The 11,000-nt window shown below is 37.4% G+C and overlaps 2 protein-coding genes across 4 annotated transcripts in view; one reads left to right on the top strand and one right to left on the bottom strand.

Moving 5' to 3' along the window:
• Positions 1 to 6,183: 6,183 nt before the first annotated feature.
• Positions 6,184 to 8,452, top strand: LOC106747006 (mitochondrial import inner membrane translocase subunit TIM50-C). 2 transcript variants are annotated; one of them, XM_014624235.1, is made up of 8 exons: positions 6,184 to 6,413; positions 6,722 to 7,059; positions 7,141 to 7,260; positions 7,331 to 7,438; positions 7,585 to 7,716; positions 7,795 to 7,918; positions 8,049 to 8,152; positions 8,212 to 8,452. In XM_014624235.1, exons 1-8 carry the CDS (start codon positions 6,272 to 6,274, stop codon positions 8,305 to 8,307), a joined length of 1,164 nt encoding a protein of 387 aa, XP_014479721.1. In that variant the 5' UTR covers positions 6,184 to 6,271; the 3' UTR covers positions 8,308 to 8,452. The 2 variants fall into 2 exon arrangements, with proteins under 2 accessions (XP_014479721.1, XP_014479722.1); XM_014624236.1 differs by having other exon boundaries at positions 6,326 to 6,413; positions 6,799 to 7,059.
• Positions 8,453 to 8,516: 64 nt separating this feature from the next.
• LOC106747002 overlaps positions 8,517 to 11,000 on the bottom strand; it is a 7,493-nt gene continuing 5,009 nt past the window's right edge. For both annotated transcript variants that reach the window (XM_014624229.1, XM_014624228.1), the window contains exons 5-12: positions 10,844 to 10,934; positions 10,599 to 10,718; positions 10,324 to 10,522; positions 10,117 to 10,249; positions 9,753 to 9,973; positions 9,403 to 9,668; positions 9,125 to 9,298; positions 8,517 to 9,043 (exon numbers count right to left, since the gene is read on the bottom strand). In XM_014624229.1, coding sequence (XP_014479715.1) covers positions 8,640 to 9,043; positions 9,125 to 9,298; positions 9,403 to 9,668; positions 9,753 to 9,973; positions 10,117 to 10,249; positions 10,324 to 10,522; positions 10,599 to 10,718; positions 10,844 to 10,934 — 1,608 coding nt within the window. In that variant the 3' untranslated portion in view covers positions 8,517 to 8,639. The remainder of the gene's footprint in view (positions 9,044 to 9,124; positions 9,299 to 9,402; positions 9,669 to 9,752; positions 9,974 to 10,116; positions 10,250 to 10,323; positions 10,523 to 10,598; positions 10,719 to 10,843; positions 10,935 to 11,000) is intronic.

Consider the following 11,000-nt stretch of genomic DNA (forward strand, 5'->3'; position numbering starts at 1 on the left):
TTTAAATTATGTCGTATGGACTTGGGCTCTTTCAAATTTTATAACAAATCTAGTTGTTAACTTTGAAAGTGGCTTAACTCCATTTGTGGTGAGAAAATATATTATTCACTTAATAATTACTACTATATTTTAAAAGGAATTGTAAAACTCTCTTAGATACACTTAAGCGGTGTGACACATTGGTATCTTATACGTATCTTTTTAATTTTATTGAAATGCAAACTCTTAAATATCTCAATTTAAATATAAATGAACTTTGGTCACTTTCAAAATAAATGGCTCATATATACTTTACTCGTTTTAATATAATAATTGCTTCGATTAAAATTCTTGAATGAAGCGTAAAATAATCCTGAAAGTTCCGCAATGTGCAGATGCATAGTCTTTGTTTTTAATTTAATCTATCCTTCAGAGAGATATTTATATTTCGGATATATTTATATAAATGTTTTTTATGCATTGTATAATGATATTTTCGTTTATATAGTGGAAATAGAATTGCAGTGAAAATGCATTCGAGTGTGTGGATGTGTGTATGTATTTTATATGAAACGTAAATTCCAATAAATCGTGAACGAAGTGAGAATCGTGACGCGAATAGATCGTCGGGATCGTGAATGACCCGACTATTCTCGTACCGGGCAGGAATTTCGTTCAGGAATCTTTTCAATGCGAGACGATGTACGGACGAGTGTGCAACTCAACACGAGCAAGAAAGCCCGAAGCTCGTCTGCTACGACGCCGCTACGTCTGTCCATTTACATAGCCCGGTGCATTTATAGATCGTTACACCGAGCAACGTCGCTATTAGCTCATATTCTTCGCATTACTCGCCGCACTGTGAGTTATGGGCGTTTTACCTCAGAACTTCCTGCATAAAGCTTATAAATATCGCAGACAGAACGCCGACGGAGCGTCGTTGACGCTGATCCTGTGTTCATTTCCGTCGGCGGTAAACTTGCTTCTTTGCGATCCACGTATTCGCGTAAGTTCATTTTAAATTACACAGAGAGAGAGAGAGAGAGAGAGAGAGAATAGAACGTTACAAAATATAATTGAAAGCATTAGAATATGGATCCTCGCTCGGATCCGACCGATCTTATTATCTGAAAGTCAAATTACATATTTTACTTTGGAATAACTTAAAACCGCAATAAAATAGCGAATCGTCGTATTTTCGTCTGCACATAATTAATTTCGCGCGTAGATTGTGAATGACTGTGTGCGATAAGCCGCGAAAGAACTTTATTTCGTCGATATTTTTGATCGGCGATAAAACGCACCGTCTTCTTGGCCCGCGTTAAACTCGCTCGTCAGACATTATTGTACCCCCGAATCAATCGCGATTCGCACATGAACGTGTAGACGCGATTAGTTTGAACGTAGTGTCGAGACGCAAACAAAACGCGTTCTTTGCCGGCGGCGATGATTCATCGCGGCGAATATTCGGCGCGCGCGCGATCCGAAAGCAAAACACGCGTCGCGCATCGCCGGACAAACGCATCCCCCGCGTTTTCCCTTTTTGCGGCGTGCGCTCGCGTGCGAGTTCTCGTCTGGCCGGCGAAAATATCTCGCATATTTTTGTTGGGAATTAATCCGGACCGTAATACCGGCCAGCGGGTGCGCGCTGAAAATTCTCTCGACAAACAACCCCTCGCTCTCTCACTCCTCCACCTGCGCGTCCGTCGCGACGTTAAAGGGCGCGTGTGTTCGTGTCTTGGGGGGAAGGTGGTTGTATGTGGTAACATACAGGGTGCCTCGGGAAAAGATAGATATATGAGCATGCATGGACCTTGATGTAATTTTCGACAAGTAGAAGCGCCTCGAGGTCGCGTTTTCTAAGCAGGGGCCTGAAAGTACAGTGACATGCATCAATGGTGTTCGTTGAATTCCACTAGAAAACAGTGACTTTGTATACGGGAAAGCCCCAAACTCTCGAGACGAATGAAAAGTTGTCTCAATTACACTTCCGAAATTTTTTCTCCTCTTAGAATCGCCCCCTTTTCAATTTTGAATACCCTGCGTTTATTATCGTAATTGGTCTCCCATACAAAAATCCCTTAAAGTTCTTTCTAAATTCATCCACACACAGGGTTACAGTTTTGCTACCGTATCAAGTTTTCTCCGAGTCACCTTGTATAGAATTCTACAGCAAATTCGCGAATGTATCTGACGGCGCTCGTGTATATCCTATCTATGTATTCGACAAGTACGTGAATGTCTGCTACCGCCTGTGAGGGGGAAAACGCGGGAACCGGCGAAATGGTCAGCCGTAACCTCCGACCCGAGCGCTGTCCCCACTCCCGGTCGCCTCTCACACCGACCCCCAACAGACCCCCGCATATTCGCCGCCTGGAATTCCTCAAGTTTGCCGAGGGACAGAAATTAGTTGGAGCGACGTAATTGCTGGAATGTATGCGTTCGCCCGTTAACGTTATGGCACCTCTCATTACCGTCCTAACGGCAGCTGACACGAGCTTCCGCCCCCACGTGCGCCATTCCCGCCCTCCCAAAAAAGAGAAGAAAAGAATCAAATGTCACCCTGGAAGGACCTCGATAAAGTGCGGATATCTTGTTACGTACGAGTATTCCCGTAAATATATCGCATGATTTCAAGACTCATTGTACGCGTTACGCTTTGTCCCGTCGACACAATTCTTAATAATGAACAAATTAAATTATATTAGGCTCTTGAGATAAGCAATCACTGGAATGATTGAAAGACCAATAAGAGCCCAGCACGGTTTTTGGTGTGAATACCACATTTTATTAGATTTATATAGGAGGATAAAAAAATATGTTTCACAATGTAAACGCCGATTTATTCGACAGATCTTTCAAACGTATGTGTTCAAAAGAATCAATTAAGGTTTAATTCATTAACTGATAGAAAATTTGGGGATTGTTAAAATATTAATAATTGAGGTACAGCGTTGGTTTGACATGAAAGGTAGATTTCTCGCGTACGTTTGGAAAGTCTGACGAATAAATCCGCGCGTTTACATTGTCAAACATATTTTTATTCTCTCAATATAAATTTAATGAAACATATTCTCATCGATTACCTCCTTGGTTCTTATCGGTCTTAATAATGAATTCTATATATGACAAGTTTAGAGTTGATTCCTTTGATAATATTCGAAGTTGCGAGAAAATCGAGAAGCCAAAAAGTTCATTATTGAATATCTACGCATCGAAACTTATAAACTTCCTATTAAATTTGTATTGTGGGCAGGTAAAAGAATTCTAATCGGAAATTAGTTGGAACACTTGTGTGGTATCTCGAATTTCCAATGTAATAATTTTCAATGTAACACAATCACCTTTCGATTACCCTTTAGGAAATTGAATTATTTTTTAAATACCCGCACTATTTTATTATTCAACGCCTACCTTATCTTCATATAACTCGATATCCCTTCGGAGCTGGCCGGTCGTCATAGAATTTTTGATTTACTCGATTATTTGGCCGCGCGACGATAAACAGCCGAAGTCTCGCCGAACGCAATTTAATCAAGTTCGGCAAGTTCGCCAGCGGTGTGGCGGTTGTCGAGGTCAGTACATGCATTCTATACTAGCCAGGGGAATTTTGTGGACATCACGCGGTCACCCACTATAATATTAATGGCTCGAGTATGAAATTTGCTTAATCATGACTAACGGGATGACCCAATGGAATCACAATGGGTTCGCCGTCCGTCACGTCAATTTCGAATAACGATCGTTACGAAGTTCGGGTGATTAAAAAGAAACCTTTGTGTAATCTGTTGTGTAATCTGTTTTGCAGTACCGATTCTGACGACACGATTACGTACAGGGAGCTTTTGCAAAATATGATCAAGCGCAATGACGACGATTTAATAGAAACAGAAAGTTATCGAATTTTGAAGTGAAATCTCACTCGCTGATTCACTTTCATTTGCTTCAATTTAGTTGACCAACTTTCTTAATTAACAAGAAGCCACGCGTCCAATCGGTATATTTTTTCTGCAGTGCAAAATCTCTTTTTTTTTATTCTATTTACACATTTATCCTCCTTTCGGCTTGATAATGTTAATAACTCCTTACGAACGCGTGATAAATGAGATCAGTCTCACAATCAAGCGATTTTCTATCTGTATTCATCTATTTGAACTATATATGCTTTAAAAATGCTATATTTTATCTCTTTTACATTCTATAACTTTATATATGTATTTCCATACTTTACTCTTTTATTCTTATAACTGTTATTAATCAACTTTGCGCTTGATCATTATAAATGCATTCTATAAGATTATGAGAAAATATTAAGATACATGTAATAGTAATGACTCAAAAATTCCCGTAAGAATTTATTCTCTTCGTTGGACAAAACGAACACCTTCGTGAATATTTTTCCTCGGCCACGTCCTTAATGGCTAGTAGCACTTTCTTGCTTAATTAGCGTGAGTAATGCCGCGCATTTCACCATTTCGTATCTGTGGCCAGGACGGTAAAAAGATGCTACGCGAGAAGAAAAGCTGGACGTTAAAAGTGAGAATGACAAATCCGAGGAACCAGGAAAACAAAGCGCAGCCAAGGGACAAAAATTACGAAAAACAGTGAAAAATGTTCATTAGTTACGGGGAATCAAGTACGTCTATTTTCTTCTCGGCAAAATCGTCCCGGTTATATTTCGGGCTACGCGAGGAATAAATTTATATTCATTCCTTCCTTGTATACTGTATTTTCCACGCTGTATCTTATATTATTGTAATAAAATCATGATCAGTTTAAGTCACTGTATATTTTATGGCACGATATGGAATAAATTATTTTTCTATAATTTGTGTAAAAATAACTAAATGCTTATTTAGACATGCAATTTCAAACGCAATGTTGCTACTTATTATACTTATATTCAATTATTACCGTATTACTTTATTTATTTATTTATTTTTTTTTTAATGTCAGTTGCCACATCGCAATAATAGGAGCTCGTTGAGGTAATAGACATTCAATAAATAGAGAGGGAAAGAGGGGGAGAGAAAGAAAGAAGTCTCGTTACTCTACTTTTTAGCGAAATAAAATTGAGCTAGCTGAGGTGGGTCCGCTGCCGCGCGAATGCGAAGAAGTCCCGCAACCGACGCGGACGCGAATTGCGGTGACAGTACCTTACATACATCTTAATTGTACGATGAATTACAAAACATACGCGCAGTGTAATTAATATCTTTGCGTAAATACGATATCAAACTCCAAGTACTTTCTAACTGCTTTAATTTTAGGATACGTAAATTGTGCATATGGTTACAATAAATGCATTTTAACGACAATCGGCATGTATTAATGTTCCCATGTCGTTGAATTGAACGATACACACTTTGATCGATCGTTTTTATTTGCAAGGTTTCTTTTCGCGCATGAAACGCCGCGATTGTTCGTTGTTAAACTGTTCGTTATACAAAATGGCCGTTATAAACTAAGACGTTCCGAAAGATGTCGCACGATATAAACTGATTTGTAATATAAGAGGAGGGGGAGGGGGCGAAGAGAGAAAGAAACAAAGGTCCCGCGAGCCTATTCTGTAACTTCTTTGACAATCGTCGTTATTTTGCGCAGCTTTCCTAGCATATATTTTATCCTCGTAACGACAACGTAACAATAATATAATATAAATAATTAATATGTCTACGCGAATAATGTGTGATGCAAAGTTTCAGTTGGAGAAAAGTACTTGGCAACCGCTACCTCAATTTTAGAAAGAAATGGATTGTACATATAGGTGCAACAAATACAGGCACGAACAATATAACGATGTATAATGGCGTGTCGTTGAATTGAGTCTTACCTTCCTCGATCAATCTCCGATTGTTTCTTTTCAAAAGGCCTTCCTTCGCGCACGAAACCACCGCGGATCATCGCTTGTAGAAAATGACCGTCATATACTACGAGATTCAAGAAGATCACTTGATCTGCGATGCGAAATAGTCTTGTCACGTCTCTTTCTATCGCGAAACACTACCAATTTTGCGGATATAATTATTTCGTCTATTCGTAAAAACAAAATCTATTTAAGCGAACTTATTTCAAAACCTGATAATATTATATTGTTATTTCGAATCTCTTATTTGATTCGATCTTCCTGTAGTAATAGAAAAGGAATACGCTTTTTTACAATAAAACTTGCAATGTTCCTGGTCGACAAGGCAGAGAAGTGAATTTATCGGCAGCGCAGAGTTTCGTCAGAAAACACGCGTGAGATTTTTGTATGCGAGGATTGCCGGAAAGCACATGAATTGGTTAAAGTATGGCATTTGTGACGCGAAGCCTACAAGTTTTATGCAAAATATATCATGGTAATGCGGGAATGACACATTGTACTCTCCGGAGACCAGCCGCTCGAATATCGCTTGTTCAAGTAGCGCAAAAATATCTCTATAGTACCGAGAGTAAGTACAATCATAACCTCCGCGCATGAATCGTAACCTCTGAGAAACTTAGGAATCCTGTCGTTTCCCGTGAGATAATTTAAATCAAAATTTGTACAATGAACGTGCTCTTCATTGATGATGATAAAAGTAAAGAACATTTTCAATATTTAACAAAAAGTTTACAATAGGAAATTACTTATTAACGTTAATTTGTTAAAAAGCATCTCGAATATAATTTCTGCGTATATTCTACATAAAAGAAGAGAACCTTATTCCAAAACACTCTTGATAGAAATATTTCATGTGTATTTCTCGCTTGTCTTCAGCTACAGGTCGCTCTAAAATCACTAGTAATCTAACAAACATACAATCTTCAATAAATGAGGCAGAGTCATTGGTGCAGGAAGCAGCTCATAAAAAGCAGAAGGAAGAAGCAAAGGATGAGGAAGAGAAGGTGAATCGTGAAAGATCAAAGAAAATGATGAATTATGGTTTTATAGCCTTTGGTGTATTTATGGGCATTGGATCCACTTATATAGTGTATGAATTAGGAAGACCTAACTATGATAAAGACGGGAATGTCATCGAGGATGAATTTTCCAATTTACCATTGTTTGAACAGATCTATAAGAGAGTTAGGAAAGAACTCAATTATTATACAAAAGTATGGTATTCTTTTTAGTTTTAGAAGAAGTACAATTCCATTTTGCTTCTTGCATTGTTTATATGGTTATTTTGAATATAGCTGGTACAAGAACCCAGTAGGGAAAAGTTACTTCCTGATCCACTGAAATATCCATACATACAGCCGCCATTTACTCTAGTCTTGGAGATGACGGATCTTCTTGTACATCCTGACTGGACAGTAAGTTTATGAAGATTTCTTATATTTACCACTGATTTATTTCTTTATTTAATGTATTTGATTTGCGTAGTACCAAACGGGGTGGAGGTTTAAGAAACGGCCTGGAGTAGATCAGTTTTTAGAAGCAGTAGCACCACCACAATTTGAGATTGTAATTTATACAGCTGAACAAGGAATGGTACTTGTGTGATATATGTATATATACGTGTTTATTAATTTTTTTACATTCTTTAACGCCGCTGTGTTTCAAGAGTATATCTGGCATAGAGAAAATCTGTTGAAATTCACCTGGAAGGAAGGAACATCTATCGATTCTGTTTACAGACGGTGTTTCCTATCTTGGACGCGCTCGATCCAAATGGATATATAATGTACAGATTAGTTAGAGATGCTACGCGTTTTGTAGACGGGCACCATGTTAAGGATCTGGGAGCGCTCAATCGCGATCTCAGTAAAGTAATTGTTTCAACATTGTGCATCTCTTTTGAGTACTCTTATGACGTTTTATATGAGATCATATAATTGTGTAAACAGGTTATTGTTATCGATTGGAATGAAAAGAGCGTGAAATTGAATCCAGAAAATGCATTTAGGATTCCGCGATGGTCCGGAAACGATGATGACACTACGTTGTACGATTTAGCGGCATTCCTAAAAAGTAAGATCGACCTCAAAATTATTCGTCCTAGAAGTCTCGTTTAACATTATTCCTGTGGATTTTTTACAATTTCTTTTTTGATTTATAATTATGTTTAACCGAGAAAAACATAAAATGCTTTATTTTTTAGCGATATCAACATCGAACGTGGAAGACGTGCGGGACGTTCTAAATTACTACAGACAGTTTGATAATCCGTTGGAGACGTTCAGGGAAAATCGACGGAAATTATTGGTAAGCCATTGCGAAATGTTGTGTATGATCGTTTCTTAACCGTAACAATGGATTATTAGCAAATGCAAATGGAAGAGGAACAAAATAAGGCGCAACAAGGAAATGGTCAAATACTTACTTCAAGATGGAAACCGTCTTTCCTGCGAAATCGCTAGTCAAGGTGAACGAGTTACGTTGAAATTTCAAACGCCTTTTGAATACACGATACAAAAATGTTCGAGAAGACCCATCGAGAGAAAGAGAGATATCACTCATTGTATAAGTTTTCTTAAAATAAAATAAGTGATATTCCAAATCTTATATTTGACTTATTTATGTGTATGTACATACTGTACATATATAAATACATATTGTGAGAAACACGTATGAATATACGTTGTTACCTATACGCATAAATGAAATGATTCTTATGTATATTTGCAAAAATGAAATGTAACACAAATTTCAAGTAGTATCACAGTACTTCTCACGGTAATTTCCTTTTATGTTAATCCGGAGTTGAGCGAATTATATTTCTCGGTCTTCTGCTTGATTTCGACACGACTTTCGGCAACAGTATCTCTTGCAGCACATTACTGTCATCAATACACGCGATATCTTGCTGTTGGGACACACTAATCAATTCTTGAGTGTTAACAGGTGTAGATACATATTCAGGCTGTGATTGCGCGGCATACTGCGACGATTCCAACCAACTCAATACTTTCTGGTGGGGCGCCGCGGTCACGGGTATCGCTACTTCCTCACGTACATCCCAAACCGCGAGAAGTTCCGGGGCTAATATGTCGATATATGATCCCAGCATAGATAAGGATTGTTTCCAGGTTGGCTCGAAAGGATCGTCCGCAACGTCTTCGCTAGTTTTCATACGGAGCTTTCTATTCGTAAAACCTGCAAAATCGCTTTGATAATGTTCGCGAAAATCACGAAAGCTCGCGAGAGAGTGTATCTAAAATTAAGATGTTTATTTACTCTTGAATATGTGTTCCATATTATGCTTATTAGTCAGCGTCAAGGGTGCCAACGGTTCAGGTTGTGCTAACAAAGCCTTCTCCCACATACTTAACGCGTAACATGCCTTGTTATTTACCGGTGAATACTTATCCAATACGGTTTCGTGTGTTATGCACTGATAAAATATATCACCTGAAGAGAATAGATATATTTGCAATAATAAAGCTGTTCCGTGAGATGTGTTGGTAAAATATTAAAAAAAAAAAAAAAAAAAAAAANCAAAGTGTGTATTGTACCAATCGAATTTTGTACGAAGAAAGACACTTCTCCTTTTGGACTTGTGGCTAGCGTGCTACCGACGTTACATAGATCAAATCTGCTTCGTAAGTATGGATCCAAACACATCCCTCCCAATTGAGCCTCGTTCAATGTTTCCGCTATGTATGGGGGTTTAAAAGGCAAATTAAAGGAATGGAATGCCTCCAAACTTGCCCAAGTGTTCAGAATTATAGCACTTTCGCCGGCTGTCTGACTTGACAAGACGACGATCTCCTTGTTATTGCTGTAATTAATAGATAATGATTGCATAGCAGTTGTGTATATATAATTATTATATAGTGGAATTTCTCACAAAAATACTCATCACCTGTTCGTTACAGTCATCAATAGCGGAGTGTCCTTAAACTGATGCGTCCATTTTTGCTGTATACATTGTTTCGGAGAACGATTATCGCACATTAACAGAGAATGATAGGTACCTATGTATCGGCAAGAATCATTTCTGCTCGCCGCATCCACTGAGAGGCTCTCGCAATTTTCTAAATGTGATTTTGGACACAGTGTGAGACTCGGATGATCAAAGGAGGTCTGCGAATAAGTCCAGTATAATTATACTTTAATAAAAATAGAGACAAAAATACTCGTATAAATACTCTGCTGAATAATGTATATTAATTTCTGAAATGTTCAATTGTGCGAAAGTTAATTCGGAATTCCTTCGAAAATCTTACTCTGGTATCAATATAATGTAAACAACATCGGTCTACATAAATCAATACGTTTGGATCTCCCTGCTGGAATCTTACACTTCCCCAAGCATCCTGAGCCTTATTTTGCACTACGGAACCATTGCTGATGTGATATCTGGGCAAATAAAATTATCGTCGCAAAGAAACACAATAAATTGTTGGAAGACCGAAACAAAGAAGTAAACTTACGTCCTAGTAATATCCCATAAAGACAAGATTTTATCCGCGTTTAGTGTACAATGATGATTGACATTGATTAAACTCAAATCAGCACTGACGTATGGTATCTTTGATGCTTGCTTATGAATTTCTTTAAGTATTAAATGATTTTCAAAATTGCAGAGCGTATAAAGTGCGCACTGATTTTTATGCCTTCCTAAAATTCTACCTGAAATATGAAAATAATTTGTATAACAATATTTTGATGCATTATAAACTTGTATTAAATATATCAACATACATACATGTATTATCAATACTATTGTGTCTAATTTCATATAATGCTTCATGTAGTTCATATTTAGCTGAATTTTGCAGTAACGGCTTCCATATAGAATCCTCCATAGCAATAATATTTGCAGCAACTGAAAATATTTTAATGCAAGGAGAATTAAAAATTGTCTGTGACCAATTATTATACGTGTTGTCATAACTATATCAACTATTATAAGTCCATTATATTCAGACATTGTTATATTTAAAACAATACCTAAATCTCCCATAAATGGAAACAACAGAATATCCCAGCCATTTAATTGGATATAGTTCAATGATCCACCAGTATAATACCAGTTATAAGCCTAAAAAAGATATTTTATTAATAATTATATAAACCAAATATCTTGATTATTAATTTTGCTACATTT

The sequence above is a fragment of the Dinoponera quadriceps genome, unplaced genomic scaffold (genome assembly GCF_001313825.1).
Source record: "Dinoponera quadriceps isolate SergipeBrazil2010 unplaced genomic scaffold, ASM131382v1 scaffold2088, whole genome shotgun sequence".
NCBI classification, from domain to species: domain Eukaryota; kingdom Metazoa; phylum Arthropoda; class Insecta; order Hymenoptera; family Formicidae; genus Dinoponera; species Dinoponera quadriceps.

What these genes read in the sequence shown, in the direction of transcription:
- LOC106747006 (XM_014624235.1), top strand. Translation starts at nt 6,272, where the DNA reads ATGGCATTTGTGACGCGAAGCCTACAAGTTTTATGCAAAATATATCAT. An exon ending in TTGTACATCCTGACTGGACA is followed by an intron (nt 7,261 to 7,330) that starts GTAAGTTTATGA and finishes TGATTTGCGTAG; the next exon opens with TACCAAACGGGGTGGAGGTT. An exon ending in TTTAGCGGCATTCCTAAAAA is followed by an intron (nt 7,919 to 8,048) that starts GTAAGATCGACC and finishes TTTATTTTTTAG; the next exon opens with CGATATCAACATCGAACGTG.